We start from the raw sequence: 23073 nt of genomic DNA, 5'->3' as shown, positions 1-23073 counted from the left end.
TGTTCCACATCTCGAGATAAAAGTATTTACGGCTCAAGTGGTCAAAGGAGAGTAAAAACATGTCTTTTATTCTGAGAAAAGCTTTCTTCACACAGACTTCAACTACTTTGTTAATCCTTAAGCCTCTAATTAGAGTTCTAGTCCAAAAGCTAAATATTCAGCACCCCTACACACCAACTCTCTCCACCAGGCTTAAAAAAAAAAAAACAAAAAAACAAGGTGGCTTAGTCACCAGCCACCTCTTTGGTCTGTTTTGTAATAACCCTTCTTTGTACTTATCCCACATCTTTCATCTGAGTTCCTTAAGACCCTTTACAAACAGGATCTCATTAATCCTTAACAACACTGCTGTGAGGCCCTTGACCGCTGCAATTATCCCAAATTTACAGATGAAGAAAACAAGGCACCGAGTACAGGCCTTTTCTCTCCTTACCAGCAAAGCAGATGATAATTTCTCATGATGCACACACTACATACACATGACAGTTGTAAGCAACCGGCCTTGTTGCAATAACAAACAGTTGCTCAATTCCTGGAACATTTCTGAAGAGTTATTTAAACTGGGAAAGTACATGGGCCTTCAAAAAAGAAAAAGCAAGCCAGCTCCATAGAACCCCACTGCCCAAACACACTGCCTCTCACATGTGTATTACAGGGGACAGAGCAGAATCTCAGGAAGAACACTTTTAAGGACATTACTACTCAATTAACAGAATTTATATTCATGTGCATATTCACTATGGTGTCTTTTGTGATGCCCTGCGAGGAGCTGCCCTCTCTCCCCAATATGGCCCCACTGTAATCCTATAAAGTTTTTTCATGGAGCATGGAGGGTGTTCCCACACTAGGTATATACGTCCTTCTCCCACTAGATTCAAAATACAGAATTCCGTCCAAGAATACTGAGGCCAACTATGTGCTAGGTACTCTGTTAGATGCTAACATTACAAAGATCAGTTGTATATGGAAACTAACCTCAAGAATCTCCCAGAAGCCAACTACACTATATTCATGTTTCTATTCTCAGCACCTAGGATAGCATCCAGCTTATGATAGGTATTAGGGACTGAATGTTTGTATCCCCCTTGAATTCATATGTTGAAGCCCTATCCCTCTGAGTGGCTGTATTTGGAGATGGAGCCTCTAAGGAAGTAATTATGGTTAAATGAAGTTATAAGGGTGGAGCTCTGATCTAACAGGAAGAATGTTCTTTCCAGAAGAGATGTCTGCAACCCAAGGAAAGAGCTCCCACCAGACACCAACCCTGCTGACACACTGATCTCAGACGTTTGATCTCCAGAACTGTGAGAAAATACATTTCTGTAGATGGAGCCATCCAGTTTGTGACATTTTGTTATGGCGCCCCAGCCAATGAATACAGTAGGTATTCAACTGATGTTCATAGATTGAATTGCACTTTGTTATTTTTGTTCACCTTATTTCCATACTAGTCTTTGATTACCACTCTTCTCTCAGGGGCTTGGAACACCGAGTCAGTAGCTGCTGTCCCCCTATTTTGGTTTCCTTGACGCTGGTGCATACTGCCCAGCCTACTCCATAGCCAGAGGGGTTGGACTTGAAGGGGGGCATCTCCCAAGTGCTTAACTACATCTCCCCAGCTGTGTCCTGCTGAGCCTGATCTTGCAAGGAACAGACCTCTTCAACAGTTCATTAGTCCTTTGCATATACCCTGCTCTTTTTTTTCCCCCCCTCTTTCTCTGTCTTGTTTTGGAAACATCAGACAAGTTTCCCAAAGATCTGATTCAGAAGGCATTTGAGAAAAAGCCATTCTTAAGGTTAAAAAAATTTTTTTTTCCATGTCATGTTTTTGTACATCAAAAGCTGCTGTCTGTGCCTGGTGACAGTAGCTCATGTGCAGGGTGGGCACCCTATATCTCATCTTTCTCCTTCCTGGGGAATGTCCCCCTCATTAGGTGTTCTGCCTCCAGGGAATGGGCAATGCTTATGCCCTCTTTGTATTCAAATTGCATCCCAGTTATCCTGAAACCTGCACTTTACACTCATGCTCTGATCACCCAAGCATGCAGATAATTCATATTATTTTATTATCATCAATAAGAAAATATACACCGTGTTTTGTACTTTACAATGTATGAAGCACATCCTCTTGCATCATCTCATTTGATCTTTGTCTTAGCCTGATTGAGCTGCTATAACACAATACTGTAGACTGAGTGACCCAAACAACAGAACTTTATTTTCTCACAGTCCTGGAGGCCAGCAAAACCAAGGTGCCAGCCAATTCAGTCTCTAGTGAGGGCTCTTCTCCTGGTTTGCAGACGACCACCTTCTCACTGTATTTCTACATGGCAGAGATGGAAATACAGAGAGAGACAGAGAGACAGAGAGAGCAAGCTCTGGTGTCTCCTCTTACAATGACACTAACCCTATCAGATCAGGGTGACCTGATCTGAAATGACCCTTATGACCTCATTTAACCTCATTACCTTCTTACTATAAATACAGACACAATAAAGTCAGGGCTTTAACATATGAGTTTGATGAGGACATGATTCAGTCCACAGTAATCGTCAAGAACCTATGAGCACACTACAAAATAAAGGATCTCCCACAACAAGGAGTAGAGAAAGAGAAACGATGACCGACATCCAGTCTTACTCATCATGCCTGCATTTCTCCATTCACGCCCACCCCTCAGCTTGGTGGACTAAGTAAGTGATGATACTGGGGATGCTATTTCCTTCTGCCTGTATCACTGTCCTTCCTCTAGAGGGAAAGGTGATCTCTCAAGGTCACATTGTGTTATAGCCATATTCTTGTGAAGTGGAGGACAGAAGTCCAGCAGGACCTAGTATCCCTGAGCAAGAGATGATTGGAAAGCTCAGAAATGTAGGAAATGAACCAACGTAAACAAAATCTGGGTGCTAGCAAAAGACATGGGAATTTTAAATTCCAAGCAGCAAAGTGTTGTTTGATATAAGCCCAGAGACAAAAGTGATCAGGGCTTAGTAAGGCCAAGGAGACACGCCTTCTGAGGCATGCTTTTCTCAGGCTGTTTATCAGGATTCTGTGGCTCTGAGGATCTCAAGCATATGCCAGGGTCAGAGAGGGAGTGATGGGGGCAGCGTGAACCTTTGAAGGTCTCCGGTGAGAAAACAGCTGTTGAGGATTGTACTTTGAAGACACTCCCTCTCTGGATTCCTCTTCATCCCTGTCTCTCTTGAGTCAGTCTGTTCCTGATGAAGTGACAGGAAGGCGAAGTGTCTGGGTTCATCACTATTTCCTCCAAGGTATGTGCAATCACAAATGCAGACAGTGCATCTTATGAATATATATGGTAAAAAAAAAAAAAAAAGACTGATAAAAAGAAAATGCTGAAGCAAAGTCAGACGTACTATTTGGTGCTGGAAGGCAGCTGAGGAGCCACCGAGGGAAGGTGACCAGGAATCCTATTTGGATTTTGTACCCAAGTGATTTCACCCTCGATTGATGGTCTTAGAATGATCACAGATTCTAAATTTATTTTTTTTTTAATTTCTACCATCAGGGAGCCAAGAAGGACAGATGATAAAAGAGTAGAAAAGGGAATTGATTGGTTAAAAAAAAAATCATATTTCATATGCAATGGGAATAAAAAGGAGAAAATGAGGAACAATCAAAGCAAAAACTTATTTTATTAAAAGATATAGAATATCCAGGTAGAGAACACTGACTTATCTTTCAGGGACTAATTCAAGGGTCACTCTCCATTAAGAATTTTCTGACCCTCCCTCCCAGAAAGACTTGCTCACTCTACCTGGAACAGACCTCTATGCTAGTATTGTTGATACATTGTTGCCTTACTTGCTTTTATCTTTGTCACTAGACTAGATTCCTTAAAGGCAGGACAGGATCCAGTCTATCTCTGTCTCTCCCACACATGAAATAGTGCCCGCCACATGGAAGATGCTTTGGGAATATTTGTTAAATAACAAGCATGAAGGAGAGCTGCCCCGTACTGTGGGGAAGGCAGAGCCAACACTCAATAAAATGCTCTGAAAGCTGTCTCTCTTGAACTTTCTCATCTCCTTCTCTAGACCATTTTCCTCCTTCAACGGCCCCTTCTCCTCCAATTGCCGTGCCTCTGAGAAGTTGCCTGTGGTCCCAAACCCCAGGTTCTTGAAGCACAATTGCCTTCTCTTTCCTAAGGACTCTCTGACCCCAAAATGTCTCCCTTTCTGCCTTTGTTCTTCCATCTCAGAAATTAAAATCCTTTTCTTCCTTTAGGAAGCACCTGTTTTCATTTGAAAAGACAGCAGTGGCTTAACCTGAATGTCCAATTGGAGAAAATTCAAGAACAATGATCAAGGACAAAGAAGAATTCCAAACCTGCCAGATCAAACCCTGCCGGGGAGAGATTCACAAGCATGGCTTTGCATTCCTTTGCTCTTTCTCCCCCAGCCTGGGCCGCCTTATTAAATATATTTGCAAGCCATGTCTCCATGCCCTGGCTTCTTAACCAAGAGTGCTGAAATTGAAGCCATTTTATGTATGACGTGGCCGTGGGCATTTTCTTCCTCTTGGGGAGAACAAAAAAGGCTCCTTTTAAGAGTAACCCTCTCTTAATTTCCACCGGATTCCCAAAGGTGTCTTAAATCAAAGAAAGGTTACGAAAGCTGTGCTAACAGAAAACTCTTCCGTCCACATCAGAGAGGTGCGAATCAATCTTATTATAAAATCCCTTCCATTGTTGTCCACCTGAAACTAACACAACATTGTAAATCAACTATACTCCAATAAAATTTTTTTAAAAATCCCTTCCAGAGACTTTCCCAAGTTAACTCTTTACTGTCTTTTCCCTCCTAACCTTTTTTTTTTCAATCTGTAAGTATTCTTTACTTCCATTAATATTTTCAGAGGTATATTTTCCACTGAAATGTATCAGAGTTGTGTTAAAAATATTTCTAGTTCCTTACAATTCAGTGTCCCCCATATTTTTCACTGACAATTAGGCCAGTGACCTAATACTATGAATGTACTGGGAACAAGTTGTAAGAATATTACTTCTTTTTTTTTTTTCTAGGAGAAATAAGATCATTTTTATTGGTATTATTGCTGTGGGCAAAATGAGGCTAATAATAAAAGTCTGGGCCAGTGACTATTTGGGCTTACTGTTTACAAAGTTGCAGTAATAATAATTGTGTACATATATATAGTATTTTCTAGTAGAAGCAGCACTTTTGCACATATTAACTTATCTTTTTTAATAACAGCTTTATGGACTTCCCCGGTGGTGCAGTGGTTGAGAATCCACCTGCCGATGCAGGGGACACGGGTTTGATCCCTGGCCCGGGAAGATCCCACATGCCGCGGAGCAACTAAGCTTGTGTGCCACAACTACTGAGCCTGTGCTCTAGAGCCCGTGAGCCACAACTACTGAGCCTGCGTGCCACAACTACTGAAGCCCGCGTGCCTAGAGCCCGTGCTCCACAATGAGGGAAGCCACTGCAATGAGAAGCCCACACACCGCAACGAAGAGTAGACCCCGCTTGCCACAACTAGAGAAAGCCCGTGTGCAGCAACGAAGACCCAACACAGCCAAAAATAAATAAATGAATAAATAAAAATTTTAAAAATAACAGCTTTATGAAGGAGACAGGTATTATTCTCTGTGACTAAGTGAAGTCAGACAAAGAAAGACAAATATCATATGATATCACTTATATATGGAATCTAAAAGAATAATACAAATGAACTTATTTATAAAACAGAAACAGGCTCACAGACTTAGAAAACAAACTTATGGTTACCAAAGGGGAAAGGTCGGGGAGGAGGGATAACTTGGGAGGTTGGGATTAACACACACACCCTACTATATATAAAATAGATAAACAACAAGGACCTACTGTATAGTGCAGGGAACTATACTCAATACTCTGTAGTAACTTATATGGGAAAATAATCTGAAAAAGAACAGATATATGAGTATGTGTAACTAAATCAGTTTGCTGTACACCTGAAACTAACACAACACTGTAAATTAACTATACTCCAACATAAAATAAAAAATTTTAGAAAAGCATACCACTTCTTAACTCCTTATAGAAGCATTTCTAAGTCTGCAAATAAAGCCCTAGCAGAAAGAAATATAAATGTAAGACGACACAGGAAGGGAACAGAGAATCACGAAATCTAAGACATGCCAAGAAACTAAGAGGTTACTTTTCTCTGCCATCCACTGCTGGAATTCTTATTATGGTTTCTCCAACAAATCATCATGCAATTATTATTCAAAGACCTCCAATGACAAGGAATTCACTGTCGCACAAGACATTTTACTCTACCGTTGTAATCTCTGAATTCCTAGGAGATTGATCCTTCAAGTTAGGCAAAATCTCACTTCTAGTTAGATTGCTTGAGAAATCTGGGCAACTGGATCCCCTCATGTATTTAGATTATCTTTCAAAAAGTTTAAGGTAGTGTCTGAGTCTCTCTTTTTCCTGATTGTGTTGAGAGAGCACAGTACCCTGTATCCGGCTTACTTTTGTCAGTCTCCTGATCCTGTGCAGGGGGACTAATGACCAGAGAATCAATGACCCAGAGAATCAATAGAAGAATGAATGAATGAGCACTTATCTTAGTTGTGTCTCTGTAGGAGAAAGAGATGGCAGGAAAAGTCCAGCATCCTCAATCACTGAGTCCCCCAGCACTACCTACTACAACAAGAGGTCCCTAGAGCAATTGTGGTGGGGTGAGGTGGGCAGGGATAGTGATTCTCTGAGATTGAGTAAGGGGATGGGGGACACCCCATTACTAACCACGGCTTGGACACCCATTTCCTGTATCTTAGACTGAGCTGCAAGGCCTGTACTTTTACACTAGCCCTGAGATCTAACTTTAAACCAAAAAACAAGGCACAAATATCTCCTTGCTTCCTGCATTTAGCCAGGGTTTAAAACATGTAAATGCCTATGGGGTCAGGTAGAGCCTTCAATGAAGTGAGGCATTAGAGTATAAGAAAATAAAGGTTAAGGCAGAATTCAAGAATGCCTTCCCGACCAGCAAGGACCTGCTGTATAGCACTGGGAACTATACTCAATATTTTGTGATAGCCTATAAGGGAAAAGAATCTGAAAAAAAAAAGATATATATGTATGTATAACTGAATCACTTTGCTGGACACCTGAAACTAACAAAACATTGTAAATCAACTCTACTTCAATTAAAAAGAGAGAAAAGAATGCCTTCCCAATTAAAGTTATTTAAAATATGCTGTCTTTCAAAAAATAACACTCTTAGCTTACCCCATATGGTCAAGAATACCTACTAGACGTGGGGAGGGAAGACTGAATCTCAGCTCTCTCCTTACTTGCTGTGGGATTTTAAGCAAGTTATTTAATGTCTGTCTATATGCCTTAGATTCTACAACTCTAAGATACTGATTCTGTTAATACCAGTAATCACACAGGATTATTGTGAGGCTTAAGTCCTCTTTACTAATTAGAATAGTGCCCAGCATAGAGTTCAATATCTCTATTATAATAGACTATACGGAGTAATATATATGTAATGTGATATAGTTATTTTTGTTACACAGTCTGTAACCATAAGCATGATCCTGCAGAATCACACCCAAAAGGTGCTTTCGGGGAAATCTGGCATCTCAGTGCTGTGTAACCATCTGACTCTAGTCCAGTCCCAACAGAGCAGGATGATCTAGTTTAGAGGAAAGGTTGCTGGGCAGACTATCTAGAGACCTGGCATCTGGCCCTAGCTGTGTCATGAATTACCTGGCTGGCCTTGGTTAATCCGTTAATCCATGCCTCATTCTCCTCAGCCAGCCTTATTGACCTTACAGACACATTTTAGGGGCAAGAGTTAAAAACTGACATGTTTCTATAATGGTTCTAATCATACAGAGCTCTGCTGATAAATAAGAGGTCTAATAACCCATAAGGTTTTCCTTTTCTCTTGCAGAGTCTTTCAAGACCAGACAGTCTTGGATGACCATTCATTATCCTAGTTTCTCTATCTCCTTTTGTTCTTCCCTTCCATGTTGCTTTCAGGATGAATGAGTCCTTTAGAGTTAGCCATTGTTATTATTATTGTAAATCAGGCCCGATTCAACCCACAGGTCCACCAGTTTTGAACCTTGCTTGAGGCCCACATATCATTCTTCATTATCTAGTTCATACCTAGTTGGAAAACAAGATGACACAAGGAAGAATAAACCCAAGTAAAAGTAGAGCAAGAGAAATTTCTAAAGTTTCCACATAAGGTCTAGAGAGGGCACAGTGTGTGCTGTGTATCCCCAGCTTCCTGTATGCTCCCCGCCAGTGCCACAGTCCATCCTTGTGGTGGATGGTTCAAAAGCCCAAACTCATCTCATTATATAGCAAGTTACAAGAGGGGAAAAGAAATTCTCAATCATAGGAAAGTGTTCTTTGAGACCATACTACAGGGATGTCCACATCTGCCCTCTTCGCCTGTTCTAACTGTTCTCCAGGAGTTTGACCTGAGTGTCCTTGGCCATGACTACATAAACTGTCCTCAACATTGCAGGGTAGAATTAAGTAGTGTGAAGAGCAAACCTGGCTTCTGCTAACAGCCATCAAAACATGTCCTTCAACGGTCCTTGTACTCATTGGGTTCTAGCCCCTTTATCATTCTAATCTTCACATATTTCCTTTTGTCCACATTCTTTCCAAAATCTGATTCTCAGCACCCAGCCCCATGCTTCGCAAGGTTATGACTCACACATACTACTTCTCTCTAAGACCTAGGCATTCAGCTTTTATTAATACAGCATGCATTTATGCCAGTTGTTTTAACAGTCCTCAGTAAAGGATCCTGCAGCAAAGACGACAGGATGTATGTGACGAGTGTCGTTCTGAAATTCAGATACGCTGATGATCTGCTCCTTTACACTTAATGGATTGCAGCACAGAATAAATAATAAAGAATGACTGCTACATAGTTGAAGCAAATTAAAGTCAATGTATTCGAGACTTCAGCAGTGAATTGACACGGCTCCTGAATACCAATTGCAACTCATAAAGGAAAAGCACAATCAAAGGTTGGACTGGAGATCTGGAAAGACACTGCCCAGGTTGGGACCACAGTAAGTTGAAATTATGCAGAGTTCTGGAGGGTATGTACTGGCCCTCCAGCACAGAATAACACTCCATCAGGCTTCATGCCAACAGAACTCACCATTCTTGCAGAGCAGGACAGCCAGGTAGCCCTGAGAAGAAGAGTTGATACAGAGCAGGAGGCTGGGTGCCTGGGCTGTCACAAAGCTCAATGCAATGTTTTCTTTGGATGGGGCTGCATCTGCATAAATCGCTGAGGAAGACAGGCTTATATTCTTGGTCACCGGGTAGGGTTCTTGAAACATGTAAGTCACTGAAGTGCCAGCCTCAAAGACAGCAGAAACCTCTGCAAAATATCAGAGGGGAAAGCACACATTAAAACATTTGGTCGAGTATGCAGGAGAGCCATCATTGCTTGTTTATTGTTTCCTGTGCATCGGTCACTGTGTGAGAGTTTTTATATGAATTATAGAATATGTTTCCCACAATAATTTTGAAGTGGCAGAAATCACCATTTCTATTTACAGATGAAAAACATGAGGATTGCCGGGGTTAAGCACCTTGAACAAGGTTGTGTGGCTAGAAGAGAGAGCTCAGATGTGCACTGTGAAATGTAGGACCAGTTTCATGTATGTCTGTGGAATAACTACCACGTGCCCGGCTGATTTCTCGAGAAGCAAAGAGGAGATGTCCCGGCCTCCTGCATAGTAGAGAGAAATTGCACCAGGATTATCTTACTTTCAAAACTGAAATCGTAACAATTCTGGTTTATGTTTTTCTCGTGGGTCAGGAGGGTGTTGAGTGGGCTCAAAACTACTGAGAGTAGTACATTGGGAAAGAAAGTAATTCTCTATGGTGTTGGGAAAGTGTGAGGACCCGTGGAAATGGAGGAGAGAAAATCTGTGGAAAGAGTAGGAAAGGCATAGGTATCTAATTCCTGGACTCAATTATTTTATTTTAATTTATTTTTTTATTTGAAGGGTAGTTGATTTACAGTATTTTGTTAGTTTCAGGTGTACAGCACAGTGATTCAATTTTACATAATATGTATCTATTCTTTTTCAGATTCTTTTCCCTTATAGGTTATTACAAAATATTGAGTATAGTTCCCTGTGCTATACAGTAGGTCCTTGCTGGTTATCTCTTTTATATATAGTAGTGTGTTTAGGTTAACCCCCAAATCCTAATTTATCTCTCCCCCCTTTCCCCTTTGGACTCAATGATTTTAAATACCTAGGGAATTGGTTTTCAGTTCCGTAAAAGAGCAAAGACTTTGGCAAATAGCCATTCCCATGGGAAACAATTCCTACAGCACAACATAGAGGATACAGATCTGCCATCACCATTGGGAAGGGAAGCCTCTACAGACTGATGACATTCAATTTGCAGGAGCAGGAATCACCCAATCCTCCCTGTATAATGTCTTCACTCCAACTGCTATCATTTTTGTTCGGTGGAATCAGCAAGGATCCAATTTCACCACTGGATCTGGAGCCTCCTTTGATTTCATACTAGCTGTGTGGTTCCAGGCAAGTTAGTCAAACCCATGGAGATGGTTTTCTCATCCGGCAAATGGGAAACATAACACCTCCCTCAACAATATTTCTGGGCGGATAAACAAGAGGATATGTTAAAAGCTCTTAAGAGAGTTACCACGGTAGTTTAAACTCACAGACTCTCCATATTAGAAGAGAATTCAACCTCAAACCATACTAATGCCCATCATAAAATATATCTGTTTAATGACTGCACATGCATCCAAGTGCTGGGATATTTTCTTCTTTGAATCAGGGCTGCTCTTAAGTTTACTTTCAATTTTATCTCTACACAGTATCAGGGTATGGAGCAAAGGTTCCTCGGTAGAACAACAGAGCTTGGATCTGCAACAAACCTCTGCTATGAAAACAGCACATTAGACATGAATCTATTATTTTTCTTTTTTTTTTAATTGAAGTATAGTTGACTTACAGTGTTGTATTGGTTTCAGGTGTACAGCAATGTGATTCAGTTATACATACATATATATTTATTTTTTTCAGATTCTTTTCCCTTATTACAAAATATTGAGTATAGTTCCTTGTGCTATACAATAGGTCTTTGTTGGTTAAAAAACACATGAATCTATATTGGCATAATTCATTTCTCTTCTTTCTGAAAGATTGAGTATCCGCAATTCCCCATGAAGTTCTCTGATTGAGTTGGTGGCACCTAGAACATGATCAAACCTGGCTTTTGCTTCCTAATTCCATTGCAAATTTGTTCTACCTTTGTGAAAATTCTGTAACAGCCTGTCACGGTGCCAAAAAAATTAAAGTTGCATATTTATGCATATTGCTTAGCAGACTGGGAATACCGGTTCCTTTTCACTAAAGATTCGGAGAAAGTGTTCTGCATTTTGCATGCAGGTTAGAAAATCATTGGTCCTCCTGATTACTGAGATCTGTGCAGAAACTGGCAACAGGAGGGTTCTAGTTGATCATCAGCTGGATTCAAGCACTCTTCTCAAGTGAATTTCCTTGGGGACATTTGGTCTGCGTTTTGAGCTACTAACTCCTAGTTAACAGAGTAATGGCTTTTATGGGATGTTCGTGTGTGTATTCAAATGTAAGTATAATTCAGATCATTATGTCATGAATAGTATATTAGATACAGGCATTCATACTACATTTTTTCCTTATACTTAAGATAGGAAATTAAAATGAAAAGCATTTTCTTTTTTTTTTTTTACAGTATGCAGGCCTCTCACTGTTGTGGCCTCTCCCATTGCGGGGCACAGGCTCCGGACGCGCAGGCTTAGCGGCCATGGCTCACGGGCCCAGCTGCTCCGCCGCATGTGGGATCTTCTCGGACTGGGGCACGAACCCATGTCCCCTGCATCGGCAGGCGGACTCTCAACCACTGCGCCACCAAGGAAGACCTGAAAAGCAGTTTTTAAACTAGAGTTGTCCTACCAAATTCTGTCTTCCCTCCTCCCCAGCCCCAGTTGTATTTTTATTTATTTAGATATTGTGAAGTTCAACCTAAAACTAAATTCAGCAAAACACCTGGATTTGATTATTCTCTCAGTTTCTTTTCTTTTATAACCTAAGAGTTTGAGCTCTCTGATCATATTTAAGCTCTCTGATTGATTTATCTGAACATCTGAAACCACTGGGCAAAATGAAAGAAAAATCTTCACTTGAAGGTGATTATTACCAATGACCATCATGCTACTCTAGGGCCATGATAACCAATATTAGCAACATCGGTTGAGTACCTACCTGGTGGAAGAAACTGCTGATTAGATTCTGAGAAGACAGAACACACATGAAAAGAAATAAGACCAATGGAAGGTGGCCTTGAATGTGATGTGTGAATGACGGGGAGACATTGAGTCCCAGAGTTGAATGCCTCTGTGGGCGGGAGCAGCGTGAGAAGACCTGAAAGAGGAGCTTGGTATTGACTAGGCCTTAAAGTGTGTAATGAACTCAGAGCAGATGCTAGGAGTCAGGGCGGTGCTGAAGAGGTTGTGTATCTTTAAGGCAGCCTTGGAGTCAGATTGACATGGGCCTGGACCCTATCTGTGCGCTCCTCCTGCTTTCTCATGAGATCCCGTCAACTGCTGGCTATTCATACACAAACAGGGATGAATTCAATCTCGTGGCAGGCAGACGGATTGGAAGAGAGGATGTAAAGGGACAGCACATAGTAGGAACTCAATAAACAACAGCTGGTCTTAAAAATAGTAATAGAAATAGATTTAGAATTAGAATAAGTATAAAGGCCAGGCCTTAATGAATAGGCTAGCATTTCCATAGAAATCAGTCAGGCTGTAAGTAATTTAGAATAACTTCAAACAAACCGAAAATAAATGAAAGAAATAGGAATTTGAATGCTGAGTGGATATTTCATATTACTAAAAAGTTATTAAAATTTTCTTACTATAACAGTCCTATGGATACATATTTTTATGTCATCTTTTAACAGTACATACTGCAGTATTTATAGAACTGATGTGATATCTAGAATTTGCTTCAAAATAATAAAATTCCCTGGTGGTCCAGTGATTAAGAATCCACCTTCCAATGCAGGGGATGTGGGTTCGATCCCTGGTTGGGGAACTAAGATTCCACATGCTGCGGGGCAAGTAACTACTGAGCCAACACACTCTGGAGCCCGCATGCCACAACTAGAGAGAAGCCTGCGCACCACAATGAAGAGCCCACATGCTGCAACTAAGACCCAACACAGCCAAATAAATAAATAAATAAATAAATAAAGTAATAATAGGAGGAGGGATGTTAGGCTGTAGACGAAATAAAAATGATCATGAGTTAATAGTTGTTGAAGCTAAATAATGGATGCATGGGGGTTCTGAAACCCTTCTACTATAGTGCATAATTGAATTTTTCTGTAATAAAAAGTAAAAAAAAAATAATATAAGTTGGCAGGAAGGTATATATTATAGAATTTTTTCAACAGGTTTTTGGCAATTGCTAAACTACCCAAATGTGTATACTATGTTTTCACTGAAATTCCATTATTAAGGGAATAATCAATAATTGTGTTTATCACAGCATTATTTATGTGCAAAATTTGGGGCAATCTAAAATTCCAAAGCAATAGTAAGAGCATTTACTGAGACTTTATAGGCCAGGCATTATCTCAATTGCTATGTGAAATGCTCACTAAATTTCCATCAGAATCTTTCATGAAGAATTCCTGAATTTTCCACATTTTACAGATGAGAAAACCAAGGAATCGTGAGGTTGAATTACATAACCAGTGTCACACAGTGTAGACTGTAGATGAGCCAGAATCTGAACACAGGCAGGACTGGTACCAGAGTTCTACTACTGCTACACTAAAATGCTCTGTGATATAATATGTCAAATACACAGAAGCAATTCCACCAGATGGAATATATTGCAATCATTAAAATTGATGAATTATATAGGAATGGCTATGAAATGAAATAAAGAAAATTCAGAATATAAAATGGAATGGACAGAATTATCTCAGCTATACTAAATGCAAAGAAAAGAGCTACAAGAATATCAGATCTCCTTTTTAATGGTTGTCTTTGAATGATTAGCTTGGTTTTTATTTTTCTAGATTTCCAGATGTATTTTCAAATAGAATTCCAAATATATTGCCTAGAGTTTTTAATTCAAAAAATTTAAATGACCGTCATACCTAGACACTTCAGATAGTGGTTGGGGTAGAGGTGGGCTACAGACAAGTGCACAGATGGTATTGGAACAACTGGATAGTCACAAGCAAAAGAATAAAGTAGGACCCCTACCTTACACCATATACAGAAATTAACTCAAAATTTATCAAAGACTAAATGTGAGACCTAAAACTACAAAACACTTAGAAGAAAACATAGACATAAATCTTCATGACATTGGATTAGACAATGGTTTCATAGATATAACACCAAAACACCACCAACAACAACAAAAAATAGATAAATTGGACTTATAAAAATTTTGTGCTTCAAAAGATATTGTCAAGCAAGTGAAAAGGGGAGAAACATTTTGCAAATCATATATCTATTTTGAGAGTTATGTTCAGAATATAAAAAAATTCTACAACCACACAGTAAAAAGAAAAATAACCCAGTTTAAAAATGGGCTATAGATTTGAATAGACATGCAAAGAAGATGCACACTTGGCCAATAAGTACATGAAACAGTGTTTGACATTATCAGTCATTAAAAAATGCAAGCCAAAATTACAATGTGATATTCTTTCACACATTCACAGCAGAATGTGTCTTATGGAAAAGATAGTAACAAGTGTTGGTGAAGATGTGGAGAAATTGGAATGCTCACACATGGCTGGTAAGAATGTAACATGGAGAGGTTACTTTGAAAACAGTTTGGCAGTTCCTCAAAAAGTTAGACAACATGTAATTACTATATGACTCAGCAATCCCATCTGTAGGTATATACCCAAGGGAACATAAAACATAAGTTGATACAAAAAATGTACATGAGTGTGAATAGCAGCATTATTCATAATAGCCAAAATAAATGGAAACATCCCATGTCCATCGCCTAATGAATGGATAAACAAAATGTGGCACATCCACACAATGGAATAGTCTTTTGGAAATAAAAGGAAGTACAGCATTGAAAAATCCACAGCATAGACGAACATTGAAAACATTACGCTAAGTGAAAGAAACCAGACACAAAAAGGCCACTTATTGTATGATTCTATATATTTTTTGAAATATCCAGAATAGGCAATTCCTAGTGACAGAAAGTTAGATGAATGGTTTCCAGGGACTGGGAGAAAGGTGAATAGCTCCTAAGGGGTATAATTCCTTTTAGAGATGATGAAAACATTCTAATATTATGGAGTGGTGATGGTCATGCAAGTTTGTGAATATAGTAAAAACTCCTGAATTGTACTGTTGAAAAGGGTGAATTTGGGGTATGTAAATTACATCCAAAAATGAAAAAAGAGAAACACATACATAAAACAATAACAAAAAACCCCCTACATATTTGAATCCTATTAACACATTCCTGTACAGGATGAAATTAGGGTCAAAAACAGGAAAAAGGAATCAAAAAATGATGAACCTCCAGCGCTGACATTTATTAGCAATCACTAAACCAGTGTGATGGTCAGTATTTTTACATGTTAAATACAAATATTGCTTCTTCCCTCCTAGCTTGGGGATAAGGAATAAATGTTGCAGTCAATAACTGCTAGCTAGTTTGTGATTACCATTCCTTTGTATAACACTCAGAAACAGAAAATGGGTCAATAGACAGTGGTTCTAGCCCAGTCATTGGTCATGGACAAATGTCCTTAATTCTACACCAGATATTTCCAGGACTGGCATCCCCTAAAATATACATGCCATGGAAAGTTAACATAAAAGACTCCCCTAACAGAGAACAGCTTCATCCAGGACAATCTTGGAGCTAAGGGTTCCCATCTGAGTCCCAAACCACACTTCTCAGAGCCAACTGGCATTGCTCAAAGATGCATTTAAAAGGTTCATCTCACATACTTTGCAACTGCTGAATATAAAGGGAATGATGTCCTTAGATTTATGATATGGGGGAAAAGTTCACAGTGAAATATGAAGGAAACTGAAAAGGCTAAGCAAATATCTGTCAAACTAAAACATGGGGAGAGAGCACAGCAGACATTTCAAGAAATACAGTCAAAAGATGCAGTGGCATGGGCAGAAGATAATGAATAGGAATTGTTTCAGAGAAAGGAACCAATGGGAAATTAGGCTAAATTTAGAGCAAGATGATCTATGAGATGTTTGAATAATGTCTCTGGAGAAATACAGAGAGGTCTACTGTTTTTCTTTATTTTTTTCCCAAATAGACACTGGGTATAGATCTTGTAAAATAATGCTAGTATATTTTAGGGACTGGGTTTGGTGGTGTTTATTCTGCATTTGCTTCTTCTACCCTGTGGGGCCAGTCTAAGGGTGGCATTCAAAATTTCAGAGGAGGGCTTCCCTGGTGGCGCAGTGGTTGAGAGTCCGCCTGCCCATGCAGGGGACACGGATTCGTGCCCCGGTCCGGGAAGATCCCACATGCCGCGGAGCGGCTGGGCCCGGGAGCCATGGCCGCTGATGCCTGCGCGTCTGGAGCCTGTGCTCCGCAACGGGAGAGGCAACAACAGTGAGAGGTCCGCGTACCGCAAAAAAAAAAAAAAAATTCAGGGGAAGTTATTCCAGAGACTTCCACCAGTATGAAAATGCAGGAGCACTTTGTTTTAGAGAGCCTACTGGGGTGGGATCTCTTTTATTTCGAACTCCTATGTAGGACCGACACTCTGTTGGCCCTGTAATTTCTACCATTAATTTTCTCCTGAGGAGCTCAATGCTTCCCAGCAATAACAAGCAAGTAATTCAAACTAATTGGGGAGGAGGCCAATGTCAATGAATGAAGAGCTTAAATTATAGTCCTTCAAAGAGAACACTGGGTGCTTTTTCCCCTGCTGTCTTTAAGTTCCAAGAGTAAGTTGAACTAAAATAAAGCATTGTTTGTTAAGGGTGTGCTTGAAAAATGTGTTTTAATGAACTGACAAGAATTATTTGTAATTGCCATCGTCTGTATGTAAACGGTGTTTCAAAGTGATTAAAACATTTTATTTTAATAGTTTAAATGCTTCTCTTGAAATATTGTTTACATTCTTGGTCAACAAACTTTTTTTCCATCAATAAAGTAAACTTTAAAAGATTCTGCGAAGATTGATAGTAGACCAAATCTTTTGTCCTTCTAGTTGAAAAATACTAAGTATGGATACTGAATAATGAGTTTTTACAGTTTGTAGTTATTTTTAATTGATCCAGAGAATGTACACCATAACCATCATTCCTTGTTTAAGGTATATATCCAACATATTTAGCTTTTATCAATGACATGAATTCATAAGATTAGGAGGGTGTGTGGAAAGGCACTGGGGCAGGGAATTTTTTTTTTTTTTTTTTTTTTGGCTGCAGGGCGCAGCATGTGGGATCTTAGTTCCCTGACCAGGGATGGAATGTGTGCCCCCTGCGTTGGAAGTGTGGAGTCCTAACCACTGGACGACCAGGGAAGTCCCTGGGGCAGGGATTTTGACTCCTGTGCTCTATTCTCAGCCCCCTGAGGAATTAAGGTGACTCTTCGGGCAAGACTTCTAAAGCCTCAGACCCCACTCATGTCATCTGCAGAACAGGGAGATTTTACTAAATACAACTCACCTACACTCTCCGTATTGTAAAATGATTTACAATGGCTTCAAGGTCTCTAAGGGTTTTCCAAGGCTAGATTCTATAATTCTTTGATTACATTTGTGGATGGAGAAATTGGAAATGGAAAGGTTAGTACAACAGAAATGACAGTCCATCTCTCTCGGGGCTCAACTGGCTCTAGGTCACGTCAAGTGTGTTTTCCTGTTCCTATCCATCCAGTTCAACTGGACTGCCAGTATCAATGCACAAGAAGAATGAGTATATGTAATTATGTTAAGGAGCTATGCAGAGTCTCTAAAGAGAGGGAAACTGAGGAAGAGTAAATGATTGTATGAGGACTGTCTAGGGCATGGGTTTCCTATGATTTCACTACAACCTGTAGGCACTAAAACACAGCACATGGGGAAAACATAAGTTTCTATTGTACCTTTTCTGCAGAAGGGCCCTTCGTACGGTGAATTGGTGCAGTCGCAGAAGTATCCACTGGGCTTCTCCACACACTTGCCTCCGTTGTGGCAGATGCGGCCATAACTGCTGCAATGGCCCGGGCATCCGGGCCGGACTCCAGACGTGACCTTTGCCCTCTCCTCCAGGTCCAGTTTCTGTCCATTCAAGTGTAAGGAGCGTATGCATCCTAGGAAGCCTTTCTGTCTTGATGATGTTCCCCCTGTGCAGTGAAAAATAAAAGGAAAAAAAAATATAAGGTACAGGGTTCACATTTTTGAGGTTTAATATCAGCAGTGGTGATAGTTAATTATTGTGCTGTTGGCATCCTGTGTTGGGCTTTTCTATTAGTTTCCGGTGAGAATTAGGAATTCAAAGAATCTGGGGAAAAGGCATATGTTTCCTGGCTGGAAAATGAACTCCCCCACTCAAAAAATAATTAAATAAAAGACTGTGATTCATGTGGAATCCTGTACTTGATATGTTTAAGATACAAAACTTCAGATGGCCCCATTCCTTGCAAATAAAATAAAATGTGCTCTTTGTCTATAGCAGACATTTATCTGAAGGTGAATGCATAGAGTGGGATTGTCCCTCTGGTGAAGTTAGAAGCAAGGTAGGTTAGGTGCACTGAGTTAGAAAAGGCAATGAGTGTTGTAAAGCTTATGCAGCAGAGTGTCATGTACTATGAAGAGGTGTATGTTAGGACCGGACAGACATGGTGTCAAACTCCATGCCAGTAGCCCATTAGACATAATGACCACTGGATCCCCTAAGCCTCAGCTCCTTGATCTGTAAAATAAGAATCAGTCTATTTCATGTGTTCATGGTAAGGCTTAGTAATCACTGGTCTTCACTATCCCTTCTCTTGAGCCCTCAAAATGGCTAGAACTAGTAGGTTGTATATATATACATACTATTGATTACCCCCAAATTATTATTTAGAAAATAAATTTTTCCTTCTGGAATACAGAATAGAATTGCAACCCAACTTTCTGCTGAGGGTATATCTTGAAGGTTTCAGCGAGATTCATAATGCTTGTTGCAAATTATTTAAGAACAGAGGAGATTCAAAGTGACAGAGTGTTTTGTTACTGTTGGAAACCTAGAATCCTACCAACCTAAATCAAAGGATATTAGAAAAATTTGTAAGGAGAGACAACACACCAAGAAATAAGCCAAATTCCAACACCATATTGATTTGGTGTTGGGAATTCTGGGAGCTCCCAGAGAAGACACAGGGCCAGCCTGCCCTTACAAAACACAAATTCTAATTGAAATAAAATGCTTTGGCCTCAAGTCCATTCAAGTGGATAAATGGAGGACACACTCAAGTCTTCAAGGTCTACAGAGTGTCCTAATGGAAAGGAGAAGGTGTTAGAAAACAAGGGCCGTCAATATGTGTGTTTCGTGTTTGGTAATTGAAATAATTGTTGCTTTTGTTGTGGTCATCCATTTACAATGCTTGGTGTCAGTTGATTTATCTCTTGTAAAAATAAAATACTGTGTGTGTGTGTGTGTGTATGTGTGTGTGTAAAATAAATAAATAAATAAAAATAATAAAAAAAGAAAACAAGGGCAGTACTGATGTGTCATTTGTTTACTGTACATATCTCTCATTTCTGAGCCTCATTTACGTGTAATCCCTCACGCTACAATTTTATTAAAACTTGGTCTTGCAGATGACCGGATAAAAATATATTCCCATCAACGTGGATACAAATATGAATTCCAAATGTATTATCTCTGACCTGGAATATCATGTTAAACAAAAAACAAAGCTGTAAGTTAAATAAATGAAACTGTGATGCAAAAAAAAATAATAATAATTCTGGCATGTCAGCCTGGCAGGGTGGACAAGATAATAATTAGCAATAGGGTTGGAAGTAGGGAGAATTCTGTCTTTTCTGAATCACCCCAGGTTATCAGACCCATAAATATATGTATGGTAGTCATTGGCTTCCTCTAAAAGACTGAAACAAAATGTTTTTAAAGAATTAATCTAGTCTCTTATTCTGAAGGCGTGATAAAACTCCACTCTATTTTCAGTTCTGATAAGTGATACTCAAGCAAGCCAGAAGGTCAAACCCACATTGCTTTCTCCTGTCTGCCTCAATTTTAATGAGTAAATCTCCTTTTAACTACAAGATAAATCAATTATAAATACAAGCAGATCATAGGGAAAGGTTCATTATTTCTTTCCTAGAGATGGTGTAGAATAAGGAGAGGAGGATTTATGTAGTCAAATGTTTTGTTTTATTTTCCCCTTTATTTTGTAGTCACTCCCTGTGGTGGATTAGAATAACTCTTCATAAATCTTGTTAGCGGCATTTTTCTTCTAAGCGGAGGTGGAGAATGCAAGATCTATTGCACATCTGCTTGCATGTGACTTAGTCAACACGTTTATAAACAGAGAAGTAGCTGGGGTGGTTTTTCTGGCAGAAATACACTTCTTGATGTTTGAGACATAAAGAGTATGGTGAGAATGACCCCAAACAAGGGGATCCTTTCAATCCTGGATTCTGATAAAACACGACACAAAGAACATGAACGAAATTGCGCAATGAACTAAATATCCATTTTAGCCTGACTGCTTTTTATTCTTTAGAGGTTAGGCTCTCCTTTCTTCATGGAGAGGTAATATTGTAGACCAAGAATAGAATGCTTCTAGAAAGATGCTTCCCACCCACACACACCCAATCGGTGGTTAGCACTCTCCATTTTCTGACGTTACCTACTATGTGCTGTGTTGATGGAGGTGAGAATCTTCCCTGAAACTTGAATACTGTACAGAAAGGCAGCCCCAATCTTCACTCCCCTTTCTCACTCACAGCCCTTTGCCCCCAACTCTGTCCTGTGGATATGCCCTCCCAGGTATCTCTGAATCGATCTGCTTCTTCCCACACCAAGAGCCATGTCTTGAATCCCTCTCACACTCACTTGAATCCCTTAAACTGAAACAGGCTGGGACCTGGGACCTGGGACCCTTTGCTGCAGTACTTGCACCTGGACAAACATCTCCTCAAGCAACAGATGCAAAGAAACTATGAGGGACTAAAAATAACTGCGTGCATGTGCAGCTGGGGCAAATTCTGGACAAGAAGATACAAAAATACCAAAAAGCCCAACCCCCACTTCTGAACAGCTGGGAGCCAAAGCAGGGCACTGCGTGTGCCCCCTGCATACAGCACCACTGAAGGGTGGGCAAACCGCCTGAGTCTCAGTAAAGCCTTGCCTGAATTTCTTGTGTGGCCTCTATAGTCAATTTCTGTTGATTGGTGTAGGCCAAGAACTCTGGTCAGTATCAGCACCACCTTCTAACGGATCTTACCACCCTCAGCTTTGACTCCTTCCACAGACTCACCGCTTAGCAATCAGAGAGACCAACAAGATGTGAACATTTGATCCTGCTAGTCCTGTTTAATGCCCTTCAGAGACTAGTCATCATCCTGAGGTTCAGGCTCAAATCCTTAGCCTAGATGGTACTGCATAGATCTGGCCTCTGCTTACCTCTTCATCCCCTCCTCCTGCACTCCCTGCCCTGAATTCAGTGCACCAGGCTTTCTGAACTACAGTGTCTCCCCACTGACCATGGTCTTTCTCAGCTTCGGACCTCCTCCTGTCCTGTGTATTTTTTTCTTTCTTTTTTTTTTTTTTTTTTTTTTTGGTGGTACACGGGCCTCTCACTGTTGTGGTCTCTCCCGTTGCGGAACACAGGCTCCGGACGCGCAGGCTCAGTGGCCATGGCTCACGGGCCCAGCCGCTCCGCGGCACGTGGGATCTTCCCGGACGGGGGCACGACCCCGTGTCCCCTGCATCGGCAGGCTGACTCTCAACCACCGCGCCACCAGGGACGCCCTGTCCTGTGTATTTATGTGGTGTATTACACACATCTTTCCCCTTACTCTCCACTGCTCACTCTAGTCCATCCCTGCAATCACAAACACACACACTGGCACTCACACACATGCGTCCCTTCATCAATATTTCTGCCTACCCAGGATTTATTTTAGTTAGTTGCCAATGTTTTTAAAACACGAACTACTTGAAATCTAAAAAAATGATGATACAAATGAACTTATTTACAAAACAGAAATAGACCCACAGACACAGAACATACTTATGGTTACCAAACGGGTGGGGGTGGGGAGGAATAAATTAGAAGTTTGGGATTGACATATACACACTACTATATATAAAACAGATAAACAACAAGAACCTACTGTATAGCACAGGAAACGCTACTTAATGTTTTATAATTACATATAAGGGAAAAGAATCTGAAAAAAGAGTATAATATGTATAACTGAATCACTTTGCTGTACACCTGAAACTAGCACAACATTGTAAATCAACTATACTTCAATTAAAAAAAAAAAAAGACCGTGCCCTTATGTTAGCACTGGGCTTGGCACAGAGTTAATTAATTAATTAATTAATTAAATAGAACATGAACTATTTAAAAAAATTCTAGTAAGTCATTCATTGAAGAATCAGAAAACCTGTTAACAGTAAAGCTGCTTTCCTGCATGACAAAGCCCAGCTGCACTGGGAGAAGTTCCTGTAAGATAGGACATGCCCTTTCCACTTGGCCACGTTCCCCACCAGGACCACTTCATTCATTTAGACTGCTTTCCTGACCCTTGCAGGTATTTGAATTTTCAGCTAATGCTCTAATATATTTTTATCTCCTTCTTGCCTAGAGTTTAATATAAAGTTGAAAGAAGAACAAAAATAAATGTAGCATTATCCTTAAAGCAGGTGAGAGTCATGTTTGGGAGTCTTGTACTTAATCTGCAAGCTGTTTAAGAATCTGAACAATGCTTCTAATTCTAAAAAGAAATTAAACATACTTGCTGTATGCTAGAAACTTTA

At 40.1% G+C, this 23073-nt stretch overlaps 1 protein-coding gene across 2 annotated transcripts in view; it reads right to left on the bottom strand.

Moving 5' to 3' along the window:
• CNTNAP5 (contactin associated protein family member 5) overlaps nucleotides 1–23073 on the bottom strand; it is an 882476-nt gene that overhangs the window by 95356 nt on the left and 764047 nt on the right. For both annotated transcript variants that reach the window (XM_060151536.1, XM_060151538.1), the window contains exons 18-19: nucleotides 18182–18421; nucleotides 9175–9399 (exon numbers count right to left, since the gene is read on the bottom strand). In XM_060151536.1, coding sequence (XP_060007519.1) covers nucleotides 9175–9399; nucleotides 18182–18421 — 465 coding nt within the window. The remainder of the gene's footprint in view (nucleotides 1–9174; nucleotides 9400–18181; nucleotides 18422–23073) is intronic.

Source organism: Lagenorhynchus albirostris, chromosome 6 (genome assembly GCF_949774975.1).
Source record: "Lagenorhynchus albirostris chromosome 6, mLagAlb1.1, whole genome shotgun sequence".
Taxonomy (NCBI): Eukaryota; Metazoa; Chordata; class Mammalia; order Artiodactyla; family Delphinidae; genus Lagenorhynchus; species Lagenorhynchus albirostris.
The sequence above is the reverse complement of the archived record's forward strand: the minus strand, read 5'-3'. Positions and strand labels throughout refer to the sequence as shown.